The 21359-nt window shown below is 40.8% G+C and overlaps 1 protein-coding gene across 5 annotated transcripts in view; it reads right to left on the bottom strand.

Annotated features, from left to right (window-relative positions):
* The window catches only part of COL12A1 (collagen type XII alpha 1 chain), a 123093-nt gene that overhangs the window by 24679 nt on the left and 77055 nt on the right, over nt 1-21359 (bottom strand). For all 5 annotated transcript variants that reach the window (XM_081904779.1, XM_081904782.1, XM_081904781.1 and 2 more), the window contains exons 35-51: nt 20254-20396; nt 17187-17316; nt 16815-16957; nt 13279-13408; nt 12757-12876; nt 12436-12582; nt 11805-11921; nt 10727-10873; nt 8803-8877; nt 8250-8389; nt 7150-7273; nt 6559-6702; nt 5805-5969; nt 5306-5344; nt 5043-5181; nt 3257-3399; nt 1980-2089 (exon numbers count right to left, since the gene is read on the bottom strand). In XM_081904779.1, the coding sequence (XP_081760905.1) occupies nt 1980-2089; nt 3257-3399; nt 5043-5181; nt 5306-5344; nt 5805-5969; nt 6559-6702; nt 7150-7273; nt 8250-8389; nt 8803-8877; nt 10727-10873; nt 11805-11921; nt 12436-12582; nt 12757-12876; nt 13279-13408; nt 16815-16957; nt 17187-17316; nt 20254-20396 (2156 nt within the window). The remainder of the gene's footprint in view (nt 1-1979; nt 2090-3256; nt 3400-5042; nt 5182-5305; nt 5345-5804; nt 5970-6558; nt 6703-7149; nt 7274-8249; nt 8390-8802; nt 8878-10726; nt 10874-11804; nt 11922-12435; nt 12583-12756; nt 12877-13278; nt 13409-16814; nt 16958-17186; nt 17317-20253; nt 20397-21359) is intronic.

Genomic DNA, 21359 nt, shown 5'->3' with positions numbered 1-21359 from the left:
GAGTATCTAGCAGAGGCCTTGCTTGGATAAAAGGGATATGCTTCTGTTGGAATACATATATAACAAAATATCACAGGACAGCGCCAAGAGCTGAGTAATACATTTGGACCACAAATCCTTGAGAAATGGAAATACATTCCAGGACTGTTCAGCTTTCAAACAGAAGTTTATTAAAGTTCCCTCCTCAATTGCTTGAAACCTCATCAAGGGTTTCCTGCCATTTTACCACTTCAAGATCTGGATCTGTATTTCGGTGCAATTTCTGATAGTTTATTTGTAATTATAATGTCATTTCTATAGCTGCATTAAGTCATGTTTAACAGGAAAGAAAACTATATATCATAGATGTTTATATTTATGATTTCTTAAACATTCTTGACAATTACAAATAAAAAGTGAAACATCTGTTTATCCAGAATTAAATCCCATAAATATTTGTTATTATATTATGTGGCACTAAATTGCTGCAAAAAATGTGTGTAGATGCATCTAAATAGCTCTCCATGGTGTTATAGCTATATAGATCTGTCCATGTTTGTAGTCGGTTTATATAAAATATCTATAGCCTGCCCTTTATCAATGAAAGTGATTATACGTTTCTTCTGCTGGAAAGCTAAGGCAAAGGCTGAGGGCCAACCTACAGATTAGAGGCTAATTTCTTTTTACATATTTTTAAAGCAGCTGTGAGAAACTGAGGACTGGCTGAAGGGAGAAGCTACATGACCATTCCTGCTTCTGCTCTTCTGTGCAAAGTAACTCCATCCCAATACTTTTCTCCTGGGAAGGGAATAGATATGAGGACCTTATATCTCTTCCCCTGGTGATGAGACAGTAGCTGCAGGGGGCAATTTTCAGCATGTAAAGAGCAGAAAGCAAAAGCATTTAGGAGCTCTTCCCTTCTGTCAGCCATCTGCCCCCAGTTCCAGCTTCCTGTGTCAGCTATTTTTAATTTTTTTTAAAGTGCTGCAAGGGAGAGTAATGGAACTTCTATCACATGTACTTTGGTTCATAATGGCAAGACACAGAATAAAAACCATATGGTTCTATAAGAGTTCTTTGATACTGCTTTAATTACTGTATTACTAAGCCAACACTTTCCCAAAGTGTCTTGCTGGATTCATCCACTATCACTACAGCAATGCTACTCAACATCCAAAGAACTGTGCCAAAGCAAATTTTCCACAAGTAGCCAATATTAAGTTAGCTATTTTTCATTGAGTGAACGTATAACTCGTTGAATGAACACCACAAAAATGTTTCATATTTTGGAAGGCTTCAATCCAATTTTTAAAAGTTTGGCATATTCTTAATATTGGATATTTTTTAACATCAAAATTACCATACAAAATCTGTTGCAATTTTTTTCTCTTTTGCTATAGCGAGGTCACTTATTTCATGTGCGCGCACACAATCACACACAAACAAACATGATAATTCATTGCATAATTATCCAAACTCATGTGCTGAGGTTGTGCTGCACATAATAAGCAGATGACAGAAAATATGGGGTGCTGGATTTTGTGAAGCGCCCTAAGATCTATGGTTATAAACTTTGTTATACAAATTTTAATCATCATCATTATCTATGCAGGAAGTGCAATTGTAGACCAGCTCTGAAGGTTCCTTCTCTTTAGCTTTGAAACATTCTTTCTAATGAATTACCCAATCTCCTACTGATGACAAACAATACAATGGCATTCAGAAATCATAGCAGACCCATATTATAGTATTTACCACCTTTTAGCTGCGATTCTGAACTCAATTACTTGCAATCAAGCCCCATTGAACTGGACATATTCAATATGTTAACCTATCATAAATATTCAATCTACATTAACGGTTAAAGCTCAAGAATATTTGCTTGAATTGACTTATAAATTATTAAATCTATCTATAGCTACTAACTAGCAAGTATGGTTTTTGTTCTCAAGAAAAATGCTTTTGTTCATAACAATTTGCACACAATTGTCAGCATTTACCTTGTGGAAACTTCCATAAAAGAGTTTCTTAACTTCATCACCTTCAAATGTTACTGTCTGAACCTCTCCTCTTGTGTCCTTGTTAAAGAATGATAATACTTTGCTGGATGCTGGGGGAGAAAAAAAAATTATTGACTATGTGCATGGTTAATTAGTTACAGTTTTATAACACTCCATGCCCCCAGTAACATATGCAGTCTAATTTGATTAAACTTGTCACAAGCAACAAAGAATGTATTACTAGGGCCAAATCATGAATGTTTATTATCAACTTGTCTCAGGTTTACTAATAAAAAATAAACAGAAATAATACCAGATTCATGGTCATTACACATTGTAAAGTACATTATTTGATGTCTCGGGGCCCAAATAAATATCAACCTATCATAAAACTTTAAATGGATAGGACACAGCAAAGCTCACTGGCACAGAATGCAAGCCAATTACTGGAGCACTTTGGGTAAGTATGCTTTGAGATAAGCCAAACACTGTGTTAAAACACCTGGTGCCAATGCTTGCTGCAGGTGGCTGAGAGATGAATGGCTTCTTGCAGTTCCCAACTTGCCAGTTTCCCTCCCTCAAAACTCAGACACCACATAGAAGTAGCATGATTTATGGCAGTTTAACTCTGAAGGAAGATTATTTCAGTATAAAGATGAAAGCAAAACTTCCTGGTATTTACTTATTCTTTTCACATGCCACCAGAATATGATGAACTAGAGAAACATCTGGCTTAGTTGACTGCTCACAAATGCTGACCAACAAACAATATATCTACTGCTGGAACTCTGCCTGGCCTTTGATTATGCCGATATAGGAGCATTGACTTAACATCCTTCTAGTTGGTGTACTTTGGTGAGCAGTATGTTCATTGCTAGAGTTTGCAAAGTATAATTTCAGATAATAAAAATGGCAAGATCTTTCTCAAAGTTAGTGGCTGATCCATTCCTAAGAACTTCTATTTTTAAACCTCAGATTAAAGTATTTCCTAGATGATTTCATCCAAATAGAAGATTTCACAATCAGCTGCGGTTTTGCAAACACAGGGTCCAGGCAAATATTATGCAAATTGCACATAACTGTGCAAATTAGTTTCAGTCTACCTCAGAATTTTCTTCCCTGTTGATTTCTGGTGCTGAACAAATATTGGATTGCAACAATAAATATTTCAATAACATTCTGAGCTTGACAGATTGGGGAAGAAAGGATGAATATTTAGCCATAAAGTTCCATTTAGCGATTCTATTCATACTATAAGCAGGTGAAATCATTCTTACAATCAAGAACAACTCCAACTTGTGGTTTGTAATCTCTGTCTGTTATCTGCCAAATTGCAAATGGTTCAGTGGGGGTGTCCGGGAGAAGGCGGAATAACAATATGATAGTGTAAGCCTTTGGTAATCCATCTGGATGAATCTCCCTATTAAAGAAATCATAGATTACTGCTCATAGAAAATGCATGAAAAAGGCTAAAGAACACCATAATGTTTCATCTGAAACACAGAAAAGACACTGACATTTGCATTACAAATTTCACAACAAAGTTGTGGTTCACTCAAGATCCAGAACACACAGACCTTTGCTCAGCAGTTGATCACTCGCTCCACTCAAACCTCACAAAGACTGATGTACTGAAGAAGATTCAAAAAGAAATTCTGAGAGGGCTACTTTGTATTTAAGACTTAAAGAAGCTCTTGCCAGAAAGGGAGGAAAGGCTTGTTTAAACTTCCCAATATTCTTCGGTTTGCCTATCTGACTGCTTTTCCTTCTCACTGTAATGAAAAACATTATGAATCTGAACTGTTTAGGGTGGGTACATAATTTGATTCTTAATCATTCACTAGAAGTGTATTAAATTCTATTTTTTCGATAAAGACTCTCCTCCCTGAAAGAGAGGGGAGTGGTTGTGGACGGGAGCCCGAACACCGCTCCTAGCAGGGGGCGTTGCCCCGTGCCTCCAGCTCACCTGGCTGGCACTCACGCCCCCCCCCCGGTGGCCGTCCAACCAGGTGCCATGGGGGGGCGTGTCCAGCAGCCTTTATGCTGCAGTGCCAGCCTTTTCCCCGGCCTCATTTCTCTTTGTCGTCCTGTGCGAGTCTCCGTGAGGGCTTCTCCACCGGTAGATTGTTTCAACTCCCTCCCCCTCCCCCTTCGTTACCCCCCCCTATCTAGACCATAGACTGAGCCTATAAGGCAGGTGTGGGGAACTTTTGGCTCTTCAGATGTTGCTAAACTACAACTCCCATCAGCCCCAGCCCAGTTTCCCCATGCCTGCTGTAAGGGGTAAGAGGCAATGGTGACAGAAACTGTAGTGTAATCTTCAGGGTCATTAAGCAACAGGACCCTTAGAATTTGCCTGGAGAGGAGAAAGAGTAGCAACAGAAATATTGTTGGGGAACTAGCTAGGAATAAGAGGCCAATAACGACTTTTGGGAGGCAATTCAAAAAGGAGAGCAATTCAGGGAGGGGGGAATCAAATGTAAATAAAGCTATGAGTTCCTCTCACTTAGTACAATTTGCTCCCCTCAAAAACTGTGGCTTTGTCTTGGCTATATACAGAGCACTGGCATGTTTCTGTAGGGCTTGGGAGCTTCAACCTCTCCAAACTATGCAACTGTTTTATTCTAATAAACCTTCAGAATTCCTCTCCTATTGGCAAATGAGCTGGTGAGTCTGAGTGAAGAATATTTAGCAGCTAGCAATATACTGTATGGAACAACTACCATCATGCATCTATAGCTAAAATTTTCCCCACCACTAATCACTAATAGCCGAGTTTGAAACTGAATAATTGCAACAGATTTCAATTGCCATGTCAATAAAAGCCTGTATAGGGAATGAAGAAACAAAGCAGGCCTGGAAATACTAAATATTTTAAGCAAGAAGAAAAGTGGTACATTGTTTAAGAAAGTTGTTGCAGTTCCTTTTGAGCATATTTCTTAATGTTGCAGACTAAGCAAAATATATCACCCATCATTCCAGAAAGTTATGTGTTCCATGTAACCACACACAGTCAATTTTCCCCAGTTAAAAAAAGAAAAGAAGAAAGGTAGCACAGCTTACATTGTGGGTTGGCTAACAAAGGCATTTTTATTAAGCCTGTATGCCACATAACTGGGGTAGGATCCTGACTGCAAGGAAACGCCTGGTACTGAAGCAAAATACTTCTCCGTTAAGTTGTAAGCTTCCAGCATCCTGAAGCCTGTATCATAAAGGAGAACATGTTTTTCATCACTATTATTATGTTCAAAGGGAAAGAGACTTGTGGAATTTAGAAAATGTGAAGACACTTTACCAGGCTGGGAAACTGGTGTATAAATTCTTACCAGGAGAAGTGTACCCATCCAAGTACATGAGAGGGCAAGCTGAAACAGAAAAAGAAACATGTCAAATGAAATAATGAATGAGCCAGCAGCATTGTTGTTGGAAGGTGCGCAGGGTTACTGCAGAATCTCCTCCTTTGGAAGTTTTCAGAGTGAGACTAGACAAGCTTATATATCGCAGATGCTTTGCCTGGTATTCTAAGAGTTTCAGCATGCACCTAATAAGCTGTTGTGTGTAAATGGGGCTTTCTGTCGATATTCCCTTTCCATTGCAGCCCATCTCACGGCATCAGAGGACAATCTGGACACCCCTCTTCATAAAGAGCAGATTTTTGCGGAGGAGGCATGAGGGAATGTGCTAGAAAGGGTGGTACCAGAAAGAATGCATACAGGGGGTTGTATCTAATTGTGTCCCTCCACTCATGGAAGGCTCTTTGATCACTAGCATCCAATAGGTAAATTTATTCTCAAGAAGATTAGAGAGAAGTGGCATTTGACTTACTTGAGGTAGCTGTCTCACAAACAAAGGTGATGAGGTTATCCTCAATCTTTTCAAAAGCATCAAAGTCATCAACTATAAAGACATGGCGTTCACTGGGTTTGCTGGCGATCTTGGCCAGTTCATGGTAATCAACATCAGCCACACCAATAACAAAGACACTGAAACCTGCAAATGTAGTATCGATTGAGTTAGTGTCGTCACAAGTATATTTCTACATGTTCTTCTCAAAGATAACATCTAAGCAATCTGTTATGAGGGGATGACATACAACTCAAGGGAGACGTGTAAAGTGTGTACGTTTATCATTTCTTTTTTTAAAAAGAAAACATAATATCCTGAAGAGGGTAAGTGACTAAATCTGTGGTGCATGGGCATCAGAAAGGCAGGCAGATATTTCTATAAATAAATAAATGTTCAAATAAAAAGTACAACAGAGTTTACCCAGGGTGAAATCCAACACTGCTTGAACAGATTTCCACTTGCACTACATGGCTTCCCCTTCCTCCCAAATCTTCTTCAAAGGATCCCCTGATGTACAAGTGGAAATCTGCCCTCCTTGTAAATGAACAGCACTGGATTTAGTCCACTGCAAAGTGATACTGGATAAAGTGGTTTACAGATATCAGACTCTCAAATGTTCACTGATTATTTGAACTGTGTATATTACAGCCTTCCTAACAATACAGAATCTGACATTTGATGAAGTTAGCGGAATTATGGTTGTACGAAGTTACGGCACATAAAAGCAACTTACCAGAATGTTGTATGACAGCTGCAGCTTTCCTCACTTCATCCTGTGACCGGCCATCAGTTACAACAACAAGTACCTTGGGAACTCCTTTCCTCATACCACTTTCCCATGTCAAGACCTTATCTTTGATAAATGTAAGTGCTTTGCCTGCAGATGGTAAAACAAAATTCATTGTGGTGATTAAACAAAAGTGATAATATTAGTAGCACACACATTAACATTGGTATGAAATTAAAAGGTTGTATCCAACTAAGTTATACTCAAAGCAGACCAAGAGAAATTAATGTGCCTAAGTTACTCATGTCCATTATTTTCAATGGCTGAACTTTGGACTCAGCTATACAGCTGCAAATAAAATGTTTTAAGTGTGTTGTAAAGTGCATTATACAAATGTGGCACTAGATGGCGATGGTGAGCTATGGCAAATTCAATATATTTTTCAAAACTTTTTTAAAAAAGCATTTTCACTTTTTTTATGTGTCTAGATTCCATCTCTGAGTAGGACTGACATTGGATACAACCCCAAGTCTGTGAAGCATAGAGACCATGTTTGTTTGTTTTTTAAAAACTGAACTTAAATCCTCCCACAAGTACCTGTTTTCGTGTTCCCTCCTCTATACCGAATATTCTGAAGTGCTCCTAGTGCTTGTGCCTTATCATCATATGTATTCAAATGGAACTCAGACTTTGGATCATCACTATATTGCACCAAAGAAACCTGAAACAGAAAATTAAATCTGGAATTATTGGGATGAATGCTCCAACAATGCAATTTTGTTCAATACCACGGGGGGAGGGGAGTGGGGGTACAGGAAATGTTAATGAAGGATTTGGCACATATAAGAATGAGCTAGTTCAGGATTTGGAAGATGTGGGTGTGGTAGTCACTTAAACAGTCTACATCACATACAGGCTTACCTGCTTACTGGCAGTTATTACATGCATGTGATGAGAGGGTTTTTCAAACAGCCAAGCTGTCATTTGCAAGGTACAGTTTCTACAGTCTAACAAGCATTTCACCATACTACAAAGTAAAGGAAGCATACACCCACACCCCACATTGCTGAAAATCAGGCCCCCCAAACTTTGAATGTCTTGCAAGTAGGAAAAATGATAAGAACCAACCCACCAAGGACAGAGTGGCAATTTGTCCAGGGTAGAAGGGTGTAAAGGGCAAAATGCAGCAAAATATTGTGCACCTGTGCTACTCTTTTAAAGAATATTCAATCCTATGAGGGTCAGAATCAGTTTTGCCTCAAGCTAGCCAGTTTTGCCATTTGTTGAGGGTGGGGAAACTGAAGGTCTAGTGAATTGACTAATGCAAGGATAACAAATGTGGTACCCGGAGATACTGAGGACTGCAACTCCCATCATCTCAGACTACTGGCAATGGTGACTGGGGCTTATGGCCATTAGGGAAGCATAAGTGTCTCCCTCTCACTGTATCTTCATCCCCGGAATCAGCAAAATGCCCATCCATGAGCTGGAGAACACCTATGATCCACTCTTTCATGGTCATGGAAAGGGGATGATGCAATCCATAGTGCAAGCATGAAGACAGAATCTGGAAGCATGGGCTATAGACTGAATCACTTTTCTAGCTTTGGCTGAAATTGAAATCTAGCAGCTTCTTTTAAGAATCTTTAGAGTTTTGGTTTCTCTTGTTTATTACTAGACAGGAAAAATAGACAAACCTGAATTCCAGCAGGGTTGATTAGGTCAAAGGCTCCAACTGTATTAAAAACGAATTTCAGCACTTTGTGGAAATTGTCATCTCCAATACTCCAGGAAGCATCAGTCAAGAAGACTATATCTGCTCTGGCACCCTTGCATACTGAAAAGTTCATTGGATTCAGTTACGTCATTTGACACGTACAGAATAATTAAAGAAACAGATGATATTTTGAAGAACAGCATGTGTCAAGCTTTTCAAAGTAACATATAGAATACATCTAAAAAACCATTTCCCCCATTGGAATTTATGAAAAATACATTCAAAGGCTCAAATGCACATGTTTATAGAACTCAAACTAAGAACACAAACATGAACGCTCTGGAAACGTAAAAGACAAGGGAATATATGGGAAGAGTCAAACACAGTTTTAAACAGAACTTACTTCTCTGTTCACAAGCTATCATGAGCACCCTAAATTATAGTAACATCAGAGCCTTTATTCAACAGTACTCTCAAAGCCCTGCTTTCATAGACATGGCAGAAATAAGATAAATGCTTTCGTAAGCACCTACCATCTCGAGCTGGTGGGATTGTTGGAGGAGGAGGGGGAGTTGGTGGCTGAGTTGGTGGTTCTGTTGGCTTGATCACTGAAACAAAAATACTGAATTAAAATATTTTACATATTCAATATTCTTAACTTTGTGAGTTGCAATCAGTAATATCCACTGCAGAGAAATACAATTGATAGACGTTCATTTGGTTGCAACTTATCTGACATGTCCATCTTTAAGAAAATAAACTTCTATTGTTCTTCGTATGCACACAGAGAGATAAGAGAGACAGTGTTTTAAAATCATTTGTAATTCACCTTTTGTACTCAAAGAACTCTGATCATCCCACCTGGGACTGCAAAATCCTGGCAGGAGGTCAAGAAGTGCCAAGCACCTGGCTGGCAACAATACATGATTGGTGAAAGATTTTGAGACAAGAGAAGGTTAGAATCCAAAAGTTTTAGGATCCCACCCCCATGGAAAATATATCTGTTGCCCAATTCATGCATGAAATCTCACAAATAGGAAACAAAGGAAAACTAGATGCTGCCTGATAGCTCCGTCATGAGACTCTTAATTTCAGGGTCAAGCCCCAAGTTGGGCAAAAGATTTCTATAGGGGGACTAGATGACCCTCGGAGTCCCTCCCAACTCTACAATTCTAGGATTCCTTAAAAATACTACAAGCTCAAAAATGATAATATCATTTTTACAAGCTCAAAAATGATAATATCTTACTTACTTATCAAACCTTTATTAGGCATTATGCGAATAAAACCATAAAAGAGAAAATAACATATAAAGGCCTTGAAATATATATAAAAGGGCAGCAGTTGGCTACATACATATATATATATATACATATAGAATCAATGGTTTTCTTTGTTAACCTGCTCCTTGGAGGACTGCTACCAAAAACTCGGCTACCCCCGCCGTTACCCTTTGGTCAACGTCGGATAGGTAGAGTCCCACACATTCACCTTGCTGGGGTTCCAGACCACCCGAGAGAGGGGACAGCACGCGTTGACGGAGCGTACTGTACAATGGGCAATGAAAGAGAATATGCTCTACAGTGTCCGGGACATTCATAGAACATCTGCAGAGTCTCTTGTTTCTAGGAATGTTTTGATATCTTCCCCTGACAAATGCTGAGGGAAAAACATTCAAACGGGCCAGCATAAAAGCCCTACGTTGGGCTGGGATTATTAATTTAGTGACGTAATTGGCTCTGCTATCTAAGATATTTAAATCATAGAATATGGGGGAGCAAATTTTGTTTACAGCTGCCATAATATTTTGTCTCTCGACATCCTTTAGTCTAGTTAGGATATTATGGAAAATGTATTGCTCATTAGAATTGTACAGGGGCTCCAGCTCGATGCCTAAGGATTCAATCTTTTTTTCGAGGTGCTGATACCATCTTGATTTGTAGGAGTCATTGAGCAAATCAGCGAGCAGACTTGATGGAGGGCAGCGAAAATGGCAGCGTAACCAGTACTTTATTGAGGTGGACCATGCCCAATATTCCATTGTGTGTATGCCTATTTCTGCACACATAGTTTCATATTTGATCATAGCTGGGAGTCCAAGAATACGTCTCAGAAAGCTGGAGTGAATCTTTTTTAAATCACTGTTATATGCTTGGACCCATAGCGGGATTCCATAGAATATCTGGGATTGCACTTTTGTTTGAAATATCTGATTGGCCGCAGGAATAAATTGATTACCTTTCTGATAATAAAAACGGGCAACTGCTGATGAGGTGCACTTTGCCTGTTTTATGGCATTTGTGCGATGGGTTGCCCACCCTAAATTGCTCTGGAATAAAATTCCCAGATACCTATAATGATAATATCTCCAAGCACAATTACTTTGACCACATTCATTCAATGTACTTTAAATCAACATTACCACCACTACTACTCTTATTGTTATCTGCCACCTACATGTTCGTTCTCTTGTAGACACCGGAGGCCCCTCAAGGTTTGGAGTCTGAACAAACACAGTAGCATCATACTCTGTGTCTGGTGAAAGGCCAGTGAAACAGTGACTGGTTTCTGTTCCACGCACTGTAATTTCTTGTCCTCTGGATCCTGCAAATAGGTAAAATAATGACTTTAAAATGCTTAGAACGTAGAAGCTTATGAATGCTTGCTGAATGGCTGAAAGCGGAAAACTAAAGTACATATAGCAAAGAAGGGAATGGTTGCGTCAATGGAGTGTTCTGCTTAGCTTCCAGAACTTTTGGAAGAAAGTTTGGAGCATCTGGATTGCAGGCGGGTACAGAACAGTGCCAGGATATGAAAAGGGAAAGGTGTGGAACAACTGATCTCCATAACAACAGAGGAGAAGGATGCTTAGCAGGCAACATGCTTCGAGATTTAAGTTCAGTCCTTCCTTTGATCTGCACTAGTGTTTCTTAATGTCCACATGTACCACATTTGTGAAAAATAAAAGGAATGGGGATTAAAAAACAACAAACTTTTCTTGTTTTGTAGTAGAGATATTGTGGGAGTAGCTGTGGTATAGAAATATATATTCATATCCTGCAGCAAACAGGAGGGGCATATATTATAATGGGAAAGAGATATTATCCATACTACTCAGCTACTAAACTCTCAAGGAGCAAAAATTATTTAAATGAAGGACAACTATGGAATAGCCTGAGGCAGAATATGTTGAAAGGAGGGGAACAATAGGAGCATAACACTTCCTATAAGCAATCAAACACTGGTACTGTTTTATGGAGAGCTACAGGTATTTGCCCCAAGTGTTCCTGCTGCCTCCAGCCTTTCAATGATCAAGATCTCTAATGAGATCATCTGCCATATCCCAGGTTGGGAACACAACCCATTTGTTAAAGTTATCCATCTTCAGAGGAACCTAGGGATGCAACAAATGACAGTAGGGGTCTGTGAGAGGCACACTGACAGGAGATTCCTTGCTCTTCAAGGTTTAGGTGGAAATGTGTTACAGTCTTCACATTAGTTGCATGCACAACCCAATATATATATATATATTTACCATCAGCTGGATTTAGCTTCAGTCTGTAAGAAGTAGCTGCCCGATGAGCTGTCCATTTGATGCAGAAAGTGTCCCATCCCACATTATAACTTGTTAAGTCAGTGACATTTAAATACACTGCAAAGCATGAAAGAAAAATTTCCATGAACTACAAGATGAAAGCTAAAAGCAAATTATGAAACTATGACGAATGTCTTTATTCTTAAAATATCACTTATTCTACCACAAGTAATAGGCTATTTGAACTCACACTGCAACTAATAGGTACTGTATGTGTACTGAGGGGAGGCAAGAATCACATTTTCTCAGCAACAGCAAGTTGCAGTTTTAGTAATTGGAGTATGTGATTTTATGATAATGAGAAATGTATTTGCATCCCTAACATAAAGCACAAGATAGCAGAATGGTGTTAGGTTCCCACACAGTAACCGAGAACTGCACATTTCCTGAACAATGCCATGTTTCTCTGAAAGCCCAGCATAATCCTCCAACACTACCTGTCCCATGGGGTAGGCATGCTCTAACTGATGGAACCTCCCATTTGAGGTTATTTTTCTCACATCTACTAGCCCAGAAAAGGCTCCTCTGTGTTAATATACAGTGAAACCAAAAGCATGAAAAGTAGTCTTACATGTAGTGCCTTGATCGACCAGAGGTGCACTGAGTCCAGAATCATACTGAGCATAAACATTTACATCATAGGAAGTACTAGGAGACAGGTTGTGCAATGTATATGAAGTCACATCTCCAACAAACACCTCCATGGGCTCATTGGTACCTTAAAGGAAAAAATGAATTTTCATTTGCCTTAATGAGAGCAGATCTCCAAGAGCTCAGAGAGAAGACTCATTTTCACATTTATATCAGTCACATTCTCATAGTGTTTAAGTCTTGAAATGAACAAATATTAAATAATGTCAAGTGTACTTGAATATCTTAAGCTCAGCCTTACCAACAGGTTTGTAGACAATTTTGTACCCAAGAACAGGAGATGGTGAAGGATCCCAGGCAACTCTGAACCGTGTGTACCATTCATCTGAAATGCGTATGTTCTGAGGTGAAAGCAACCCAACTGAAGAAGACAAAAATTGAGTATAAAGTTAGAATGGTGGCATAAAATGTTATTTCTATGCCTGTATGACATCTAGCAGACTGGGTTCCTGGCAGATGAATGGACTGGACAGTGATAGTGATTAGATAACCCAAAGTGTTCACAAAGATCCAGGTTATGGCTGTAATTCTGCCATGTCTCTGTGTTGGGACATTCAATCTTTCCCTATGCAGACACACAGCATTTCATGTTGCATGTGCAAATATTTGAGGAATGCTGAGATAGGATCGCAAATGAAGGTCCATTTGGCAAATATCAACCATGGCAACAACTCCTCTACCACTACTTCTGGGTGGGGGGGATAGTTAAGGACCATTTGCACCTCAGTTGTTTGCATATTATTTAACAGCACATCAGATGTACCTGTTTTCCCATTTCCTGTCAACTGTCCACCATCTCCATCTTCATAAACTGCCACAACGGTAATTTTGTAGGGTGTATCTGACTGCAAAGGCTGTAGCAATACATTATTTCTTCTGCCAGGCACTGTTGTCTGGAACATAATGGGAATCGAGTAAATGTTGTAGAACCGTAAATTGCTCAAAGCTGTAGTAGTACAACTTGGAGTTCTACTCCACACTGAACAAGCAGCTATGCTTTTATTCATAGGTTCCATAAGGCCCATTAGCAAGGTTCCACTCACATAAAACATTCCTGCTGAGGAAAGGGATACATAGCATTCTTTTATTCCCCATATCTCTTGAAGCTCCTTGTATAGTTCATATGGGGAGCTTCTGGAAAAATGTGGAAGGTGGCACAGGGGGAAATGGAGAGCATCATTTCTGTCATCTCCAGCCTTCACTAGCAGAAGGATCTGATCCTACCATGAATGAAGGGCAGTTCTTGATCCAAACCAATGCATGGGCATCAGGGATAGAAAATATTTTCACTGTAATATTTATATAGGTAGGTGTTTGTGTGTGTATTAGAAAAGAATAGAAATGAAAATAAAGTAAAAAGAACACAATAGGAAAAGGATGAGGAGCACATGGATTTATAATAAAGAAACATTTTTTAAATAATAATTTCAGACCCATCAAAATTAGGCTGCCTAGGGTAATAGATGGGACATTAATTTATGATATTTATATTTTAAAATGCCATTGTAATGTGGATAAAGTGATGTTTGTTACCAATAAGAATTTTTTTAGAGCAGCATCTGGCAACACTCAAGCATATTGCCAAACATGTCTGGCACACGTCCAGGAAACCAAAGCCTTTCTTTCAAGGATAGCCCAACATCCATTTATATGAACAAACTGCATGTGGGGGAAGGTACTACTGTTGTACATGCACATTTAGAGAAAGAATGGCAAAATAGCAACCAGTAGAGAGTGGCGGCAGACCAGAAAACCCCTTGGGATGGTGCAGTGAGCCTCCAATGTGTGTAACAACTACAGTTTCTTTTGGCATGTGAAAATAACAGGACTGTGTAGAAAAATCAGGATACAGCCTGCAACCAGGGGCTGATGAAGGAAGAGAATGCAGAAGTACAGTAGAACCAACTAGTTCTGTCCTGTACACATATGACTAAGCCCTGCTTATTTCCCTACTCAGATCACTTTCTTAGATCTGCACCTTTGTTAGAAAAACAGCAGATGTGGGAGGAAAATGCATGTTTTAAGGGGACTGGGGAGTTGTGACAGTAAACTATTCACCAGTTTGGAATGCAAAGTGGAACGGAGGGATTGAATTCACAAACTCTGTTCCTTCATCCCTTCCAACCAGATAATCACACTACCATGGTTGTAATGTGCTGTCTTGACTGGCAGCAGGGAAGGGTAGCAGACAAGCAGCTGATGAGACTATCTGTGGATCAAGTCTAGTAACTGCATTTTGTAAATTGTTTCCTTCAAAATATATTTAAGACAATGGTTTGAAGAAGAAGTGACAACTCTTGTCCTTAACTTTTTGTCTGAATGGAAACAGAATGACAGAGAATGTGAGGACCATATCTCTGCTTCTGGTAAGAAACTAGTGGTCTGAAATAACTCCATCCAATTCAGTAGAACTGGATTACACAAGCATTTGATCTAAAATGTGTAAGACAGAGACAGCCCTGGAAGAAAGTAGGGCTGTATACATACTCCCATTAGTTCTGCATTCTCCATACTCCCAATAGTAGTCTGGGAAGCATTGTACACATGATAGCCAAAGTCCATATATATCCTAAATCTATCCTGTTGTTTCTTATGAAATACTGAGTTTGATACACTCTGCTCCAAATCAGCTTTGATCAGAATCGAGAACAAGACTCAACTTAACTACATTTTGAGACAGTAATATGTACACAGCCCAGATGATAAAAGATGAGAATTATGGAGGGTGAGGGATGGGAACTATCATAAGTAATATTTAAATGTGATGGTTAAAATGTCCTCTGAATAGTTCATGTTTATTTCTTCATGTTTCTGGGAAGATTTGCCATTAATTTCTCTCCCCTCCCCCAAGTGAGTGAAATTCCCATAGTGAAATGGAGAGCACCATTTCTTTATTGCATGAGCACCATTTTCAGTACAATGTGCTTTCTGTATAATGCCAAGTTGTAGCAAAATATATTATCATTCAGAAGTAAGTAACCATCATGAACAATTAGGTGGTGTTTTTATGGGCTGAACTAAGTTTCCACAGAAGTCAGAAGTCATGCCATCAACCTCCCTATGGGGAAATAATTTGGCTGCGCTGTGCATCTCTAAGAGAATTCTGCAGGCATTCACCGAAGTTGTGCTGCCAAATAAGGAGAAGGAAGTTCACTTGCAAATTATAAAAATCTTGGCAGAACTCCAAACAAACCAAAAGAAAAAAGAAAAGCTGCAGACTGCCAATACCGCTCATAATAGTCAGATACATGATGGTCTTTAGACACAGATGACAATTAAGGTCGTTCTCTATTGATCTCCCCAACTGCACAGAACAGGCTCACAGAAATATATAGCTTCACAAAAGAGGAATGTGTACTGTAAGGCCAGTTAGAAATTGTCAAAGGGAACCAAGATTATACTTAAGATACAATCCAACACAGAGTTCAGCAAACTTAAGTCCATTAGTATCAAAGACCTTAAACATGTCATTGTGTATGCTTAAATCTGCACTGGATTGTACCAAAAAGCTCTGTACAGACAAATGTTGTTCAGAATAATGTTTACCACTTGCTGCTAAGGAAGTACTAATTCCATTTCAGTAGTCTGGTATCTATGCAAAAATATTGAAAGAAGAGGGAGGAGCTTTGCTACACCATTAGAAACCTGTGCATTTATTTTTCTAACTAATGAGGAAATGTTTAGAGAGAGGAAAGAGTGTACTCTGTCCAAAGGACACATTCTGGGAGAGGGGAATATTCTTGAAAGGGTGTGCCTTTACTGTGGGTGGGCAAGGACTACTGAGCTCAGGCCTGGTGCTCAAAACAGACTCAAAGGTTTGGCATTCTTGAATTCTTTTTCACATCGATCTGGTGGGTGGATCTTATGGCTTGGGGGGGGGGAAACAACCCAAAGTAGATCCCCCCCTAGTTTTGCTTTTGTAGCACCACTAAAGCCTGTCAAATATCAGAGATATCCCCAGGAAATATGAAATAATGAGTGTGTACACTGAAGGGTAAAGAAAACACCATCTCCAAAGATAGCTATTGTCTGTACACAGACTATACACACTATGGTTTGGTTAATTGCACATGCTCATATTTTTGCAAACAGCAGACAAGTAATGTATTTTTCAATCCATCAATACCTATGGGACAGGAAAATGCAAGCTTACAAAGTAGAACAAAACGATTCAATAGGAATGTGAACATGCAGAATTCCTGATAAACTGACTTCCTATGGAAGCTAAAGACAAAAATACTTAAACTGAAGTAAATAAGCTGTGATATATTTCTAACATGCCTTCATGAGAACACTTACATATTCATCTATGGGATCTCCAACCGTGGGAGAATATATGATTCTGTATTGCTGCACTGGTCCATCAGCATGTTCCCATTGAACGGAAAGGCTGTTTGTAGTAGGATTAAAGACTCTTATGTTCCTGGGCCCACTGCGAGGCACTAAAAGAAAAAGGAGAGATAAATAAGGGCACGAAATGAAGTGGAATTTGGAAAACTGAAGTCTAGAAAGTAACCCTTCTTCACTGTGTGAAGCCGTGCAATAGCTTATCTGCAAGTAAGACCTAATGCAGAAAAGTGACAACTGAACAATACCGGCAGAGCTTGGAGAGAATAATAATTCATAACATACAACTATATCCTAGCAATAAAACATGTGTTTTCTGCTTACATGTCCTTCCCTGTCCAGGACTTGGATCTCCTTCTCCATCAGCATACAAAGCAACAACATTGACAGAATAGGGTGTATCAGGAATCAGACGCTCTAGTAAAATATTGCGGGTGTTGCTTGGTACCACAACCTAAAAAGAAAGCAACACTGAAGTTTAAACTGCTGTTTTCTTTTAAATTTTAAAAAAATCTGAGCTTGATAGTATGAGAAGAAAGCTTCTTGAGCTCTTCACAAACAATCTTGCTCTTAGACAATTTTGCTTACACTTGAACGCTTTTTTGTTGTTGCTGCTGTAATTTTTGAATGCACTAGGGGAATGTTGTTTTTTTTTAATGAAATCCTTCCCTTAATTTCTCAGACTAAATTAACCAGGGCCAGATTTGAAGTAGCACCCTGGCAAAGTCCCCTCTGGCTGTCCTCTTCTCAAACCAGTGTCCGCCCACCGGTGGACTTATTTGCTGCCTGTTGACAGCAGCAACAAGCAGAGCTGTAATGTGCTTGCCACTTAATTTTCCACAGTACCACAGACCACCACTATGTCGGGGACTTTGTGGCAGGTGCCAGTCTACACAGTAAGCTGTTTTTACACACTATGGTTCTTGTATGGAGCCGCCATCATGCAGAAGCATTTCTCGCCATCCTTTACTAGGTAGCTATAATGTATGAAGTTGCCCATTCATAAATCATAGAATCATAGAGTTGTAGAGTTCGAAGGGACAATCATCTAGTCCAACCCCCTACTATGCAAGAATCTTTTTCCCAACATGGGGCTTTAACCACAACCCTGATATTAAGAGTCTCATGCTCTATGAACTGAGCTATCCCAGCTGTCATCTATCCCTAACCTGATGACCTCCAGTTGTTTTGGACTCCAACTCCCTTCAGCTCCAGAAACAACAGGAGGGCACCAGGTTGGCAAAAAGCAATACAACAGGATATCTGCTGAATACTGAGAATCTGTAGCATTTTAAGAGGGAAAATGTATTCTTTAATCATAAATTCATGTAAGAGAAAGTTACCCCCAATCATGCAGCAAGTTCAGTGCATGTTGTAGGGTGCAGCCAAGCAGTCATCTGAGAGAGTTATTAGGTGGCGAAATTGGTTTGCTTCCCAAAATAAGCTGATTAACTTTCCTCCCAGATTTCAACAAAGGTCGAAAATAAAACTGGCAGTTAGAAATTTAATGTTTTCTAACAAATGACCCTGACCTTGCATTTAACATTTACCTTCTCTGATTTTGATCTACCGATGTTTACAGTTAAATAAAAATATGTGCAGCAAATATAGAATGACATTCAGAGAAGTAGGATGGAATAGGACACTTTACATAGATATTTATTTTTTCACCAGAAATAAATAATAATAATAAAAAATAAAATTTATTTATATCCCGCCCTCCCCAGCAGAAGCCAGGCTCAGGGTGGCTTACAACAATCAAAAAATCAAATAATCTAACATTCTAAAAACATTTCATTATAAAAAATAATTAAAATCAAATTGATGGCAACCGTTAAGCAAAATTCTGTGCAGGTTGCCAGAGGAGGGAGTCAGGCTGCGCTCTGACCAAAGGCCTGGTGGAACAACTCTGTCTTGCAGGCCCTGCGGTAAGATGTCAGGTCCCGCACGGCCCTAGTCTCTTGTGACAGAGCGTTCCACCAGATTGGAGCCACAGCCGAGAAAGCCCTGGCTCTAGTTGAGGCCAGCCTAACCTCTCTGTGGCCTGGGCCCTTCAGGATGTTTTTATTTGCAGACCGTAGGTTCCTCTGTGGGGCATACCAGGAGAGGCGGTCCCGTAGGTACGAGGGTCCTAGGCCATATAGGGCTTTGAAGGTTAAAACCAGCACCTTAAACCTGATCCTGTACTCCACCGGGAGCCGGTGCAGCTGGTATAGTACCGGATGAATGTGATCTCGCAGCGAAGACCCCATAAGGAGTCTCGCCGCGGCATTCTGCACCCGCTGGAGTTTCTCGGTCAGTCTCAAGGGCAGCCCCACGTAGAGCGAGTTACAATAATCCAGTCTGGAGGTGACCGTTGCATGGATCACAGTTGCTAGGTCAGGGCGAGAGAGATAAGGGGCCAACTGCTTAGCTTGGCGGAGACGAAAAATGCCACCTTTGTTATAGCTGTAATCTGCGCCTCGATAGAGAGGGAGGTATCGAAGATTACACCCAAACTCTTAACAGACGGTGCTGGCACTAATTGCACCCCCGCAAGAGATGGGAGTTGCCCCCTCAATCCCATATCGTTCCGTCCCAGCCAGAGGACCTCTGTCTTCGAAGGATTTAACTTCAACCGGCTCCCACATAACCATCCAGCCACAGCTTCCAGACATCTGGTCAGTGTGTCTGGGGCCGAGTCAGGATGGCCATCCATCAACAGATAGAGTTGGGTGTCATTGGCATACTGATGGCAACCCAGCCCAAAACTCCAGACAAGCTGGGCGAGGGGGCACATAACGATGTTAAAAAGCAACGGGGAGAGTATTGCACCCTGAGGCACTCCACACACCAAGGAGTGGCGCAATGACAATTCCCCCCCCAAGCGCCACCCTCTGTCCCCGACCAGAGAGAAACGAGCACAGCCATTGAAGGACTGTGCCTTGGATCCCCACGTCGGCAAGGCGGTGGTCCAGGAGTTCGTGATCGACCATGTCGAAGGCTGCTGACAGGTCTAGAAGAATCAGCAGCCCCGACCCGCCTCGATCCAGCTGCCTACAGAGATCATCTGTTAGGGCGACCAGAGTTGTCTCGGTCCCATGACCAGCACGGAAGCCGGACTGGAATGGATCCAGAGCCGATGTTTCATCCAGAAACCTACCAAGCTGTTCAGCAACCGCTCTCTCAATCACCTTACCCAGAAATGGAAGATTCGAAACCAGGCAGTAATTGGATAGATCTAAGGGATCTAATGATTTTTTCTTTAAGAGCGGGTGCACCCCTGCCTTCTTCAGTTCCCCTGGGAATATCCCAGGGGAACTGAAGGAGGCAGTGGTGCACCCGCTCTGTAGTATGCCTTTTATACCCGATAATTCATATATGGAAAGGCCCAGGAGGTTAAATTACTTACAGATTCTGATGGCCGTGTGCCAACCAATGGAGCATAGACAACTCTGTATTGCTGCACTGGTCCTGGTGCAGGTTCCCATTGGACATTAAGGCTGTTTGGTGTTGGGTTGTAAACTTGGATGCCTCTCGCTGTTCCTCTAATTACTGAATCAAAAATAATGTCAGATAGTTTTGGACTAAATAATAACTCCTTAGTTGCAGAGCCAGGTAACAGGAGAGAGTGGCTATAAAATGAATGGACTATTCTAAGAATGCTGTTGCCAAGGGGTGGGGAATCAGTGAACTTCAGGTGTTGTTGGGATTCCAACTACTATCAGCTCAAACTAGCATGGCCAATGTTCAGGGATGATGGAATCTTGAGTCCAGCAACATCTGGAGGGCTAGAAGTTCTCCAACCCTGTATTGTGATTCAAGGACCCGATCCCCGCTTGGGAAATAAAGACACGTGAACACAGAATGTAAGGTTAATGGGTAAGGTAAAGGCCACAACTTTATTGATTACAGCATGTGAGACGGTATTGGCTTAGGCATTGGATCACAGAACATTAGACTCCACCCACTCGTAGAGGGGTGAGTCTGAGGAGGGGTTAACCACCAGTAGGGGAAGCCTGTTGATGCTAATCCAACTATAGGCTCTCTTCCTGATGTCACCAAGGGTCGTGCTATGGCACCCCGCCACACGGGCATTGGACAGGATCCACGACCGCCAGATTCCTTTAGCGGAATACCCAAAATTGCCAAGGAAGGCGATGGCCACACCTTGCCCCCTGAAACACCAACAACACATTCCAATGCCTAACCGCCAAATACCACAAAAGTTGTGACGGTTGCTACGAGGTAGGCGAAAAAAACCAAGAGGCCGGGCCAATTTAGCCAACTGGAAAAAACTCCTACCAGGCCCCCTGGTTAAACAGGGCGACCAACCAGAGGTCCATAGCAAAGTCTCACGAACAGCTAATCTAAAGGGAGTGGAGGGTGGGTGACTCAAAGAAAATGTGTGTGCAATGGTGGGGATGGCTGGCACGGATGCGTTTGAGCAGCAAGCCCCGCCCCCGCCAAGCTTCCCTATTGGGTGCCCAACCAGGGAGGGGCATGGCACGCCAGCCC

This window comes from Podarcis melisellensis (genome assembly GCF_964234715.1).
Source record: "Podarcis melisellensis genome assembly, chromosome: 3".
Classification (NCBI taxonomy): domain Eukaryota; kingdom Metazoa; phylum Chordata; class Lepidosauria; order Squamata; family Lacertidae; genus Podarcis; species Podarcis melisellensis.
The sequence above is the reverse complement of the archived record's forward strand: the minus strand, read 5'-3'. Positions and strand labels throughout refer to the sequence as shown.